We start from the raw sequence: 2,163 nt of genomic DNA, 5'->3' as shown, positions 1-2,163 counted from the left end.
TTTTTATTTTTAAGGCTATATCGTGATGTATATCGCTATCGTGATATAAAATAATCCATATCGTGATATAATTTTTGTTCCATATCGCCCAGCCCTAATACGAGCAAAGCTCTACCTACTCTTCTGCTAATGTGTGTGTGTGTGTGTCTCTGTGTCTCTGTGTGTCTGTGTGTGTGTGTGTGTCGGCAGGAGGAGAGGGGCGTGTACGATATCCGTGAGTATGGCGACCACATCATCACAGCGTTCAGTCAAGTGAAGGAGAAGCGCACCTTCGCCTCCATCGTGGCCGGCAAGAACAACCACGAGGTCTGCAGATACATGCTGGCATGCCTACAGCTGGTGAGGACACACACACACACACACACACACACACACACACACACACACACACACACACACACACACACACACACACACACACAACCACGAGGTCTGCAGATACATGCTGGCATGCCTACAGCTGGTGAGGACGCGCACACCGGCACACACACACACACACACACACACACACACACACCTGTAACCTCCTTCTCTCTCTCTTACACACACACACGCACACTCACACACACAAATTGTGTAAACTAATAAACTAAACTAAAATGCCACCCGTGTCCCATGTGCGTCCCTCCTCAGGCCAACGACGCAACGGTGGAGATCAGCAAGGAGGGGAAGACGCTGGAGGAGACGGTGGACAGCATGACCCTCACGCTGCTGAGCGAACGCCGCGCACACGACCGCCTCAAGGCCTACAGCACCAATGCTGGCCTGGAGGCGCAAGTACATGCAGCGGCAGCAGAGATGCAAGTGTAGTCAGAGCATTTGAGCAAACATCGGGCATTTCTCAAAACCTAGTGTGCACACTTCCACGTATATCAGCCTAATTAGTCACACCCAGTGATTGAATACTCTTTGGTGAACTCTAGAGTATCCAATCAATGGGTGTGACTAATAAAGAGTATCTAATCACTGGGCGTCACTATAGGCTGAGCACACTTGGAAGTGTGTACACTAGGTGTTGATAAACTCTATTAGAGCAAGATAACCCAAACCCCACCCACCCAATGCAAAGGAGTGTGCTCAAATTTGGTATCCTAAAGGGGGGATTGTCCCCTCCTTCTTCTTGCCTTTCTTCTCGTGGCATTTGGTGGCGGCTTGCATGAGATATGCACTACAGCCATCTGCAGTGCCAAGAGGGAACTCCATTCATTCTCAATTATAAGACTCCCATAAGGTCTCCTAACTGAAGGTTTCCTAGAGGGGAAACCTGACATCACATGGATCCAGGACATGCATGGGATTGAAGTATCTTACTCTTAATAGATGATGTTTGATTTGAATATTTTTCTATCCATACAGAAGCTTCATCCACAGTATCTCTCTCCCGCTCCCTCTCTCTTTCTTTCTCTCTCTCACACACACACACTCAGGCATAATATATACTGTAAATATTGAATGTGTCCTCAATTTTTTTTTTTTCTATTGGGATTTCAAAATGTACGTCATATCTGGATGTCTGTGTAGGTGAATAAGTCTGCTTTCCTTTTATATGTATCTGTATGTTTGAATAACACATTGCCGCATGACAAGCAATACAATTATTAATAAATATTTTCAACATAATTTAAATCAATCAAGTCAATTCTTGTACTGCTGGGCTGAAGTGACATGTTTTGTGCTGCTCATCCTTGCACACTTTGCCAAAGTGTTTTTGAAGTTACTTACTCCAATTCCATTTACCCATGTGTGTGTGAATATATGCTTTTTTCACTGAACGCTCTGGAACATGTCTACTTCATGACTACATAATATGACAAACATCATCTATGAATGGCTTTTGGTTTGAGTTGTACATCTTTTAGGAGACAGAGCATCATCACTTTCATCACACTTTATTTTAAACAGACATGGTAAATTTAAATACACACATCCTCTGATGCACGCACACACGCAGGCACGCACACCAGTCATTTCTGTGGTCGGTCTTGTTTGATAGTTTGTGGTTCATGTATAGATTTAGTATGCCAAGTCTGACGCAGTACCTGTGGCTCCAGTTGGCTTGTTGGAGTAAGTCAGCCCATCATTTCAAACAAAGTCACTTTACACTCTTCACGATGATGGACATTAGATACACAAGTAGTTTCATTCTTTTGTACTTTGGTCAGG

General features: G+C 44.3%; 1 protein-coding gene across 2 annotated transcripts in view; it reads left to right on the top strand.

The window, feature by feature from the left end:
* ncaph2 (non-SMC condensin II complex, subunit H2) overlaps positions 1-837 on the top strand; it is a 15,379-nt gene extending 14,542 nt beyond the window's left edge. For both annotated transcript variants that reach the window (XM_063218051.1, XM_063218050.1), the window contains exons 19-20: positions 190-339; positions 634-837. In XM_063218051.1, the coding sequence (XP_063074121.1) occupies positions 190-339; positions 634-810 (327 nt within the window). In that variant the 3' untranslated portion in view covers positions 811-837. The remainder of the gene's footprint in view (positions 1-189; positions 340-633) is intronic.
* Positions 838-2,163: the final 1,326 nt, after the last annotated feature.

The sequence above is a fragment of the Engraulis encrasicolus genome, chromosome 15 (genome assembly GCF_034702125.1).
Source record: "Engraulis encrasicolus isolate BLACKSEA-1 chromosome 15, IST_EnEncr_1.0, whole genome shotgun sequence".
NCBI classification, from domain to species: Eukaryota; Metazoa; Chordata; class Actinopteri; order Clupeiformes; family Engraulidae; genus Engraulis; species Engraulis encrasicolus.
This window is presented reverse-complemented; position numbering and strand designations above follow the sequence as displayed.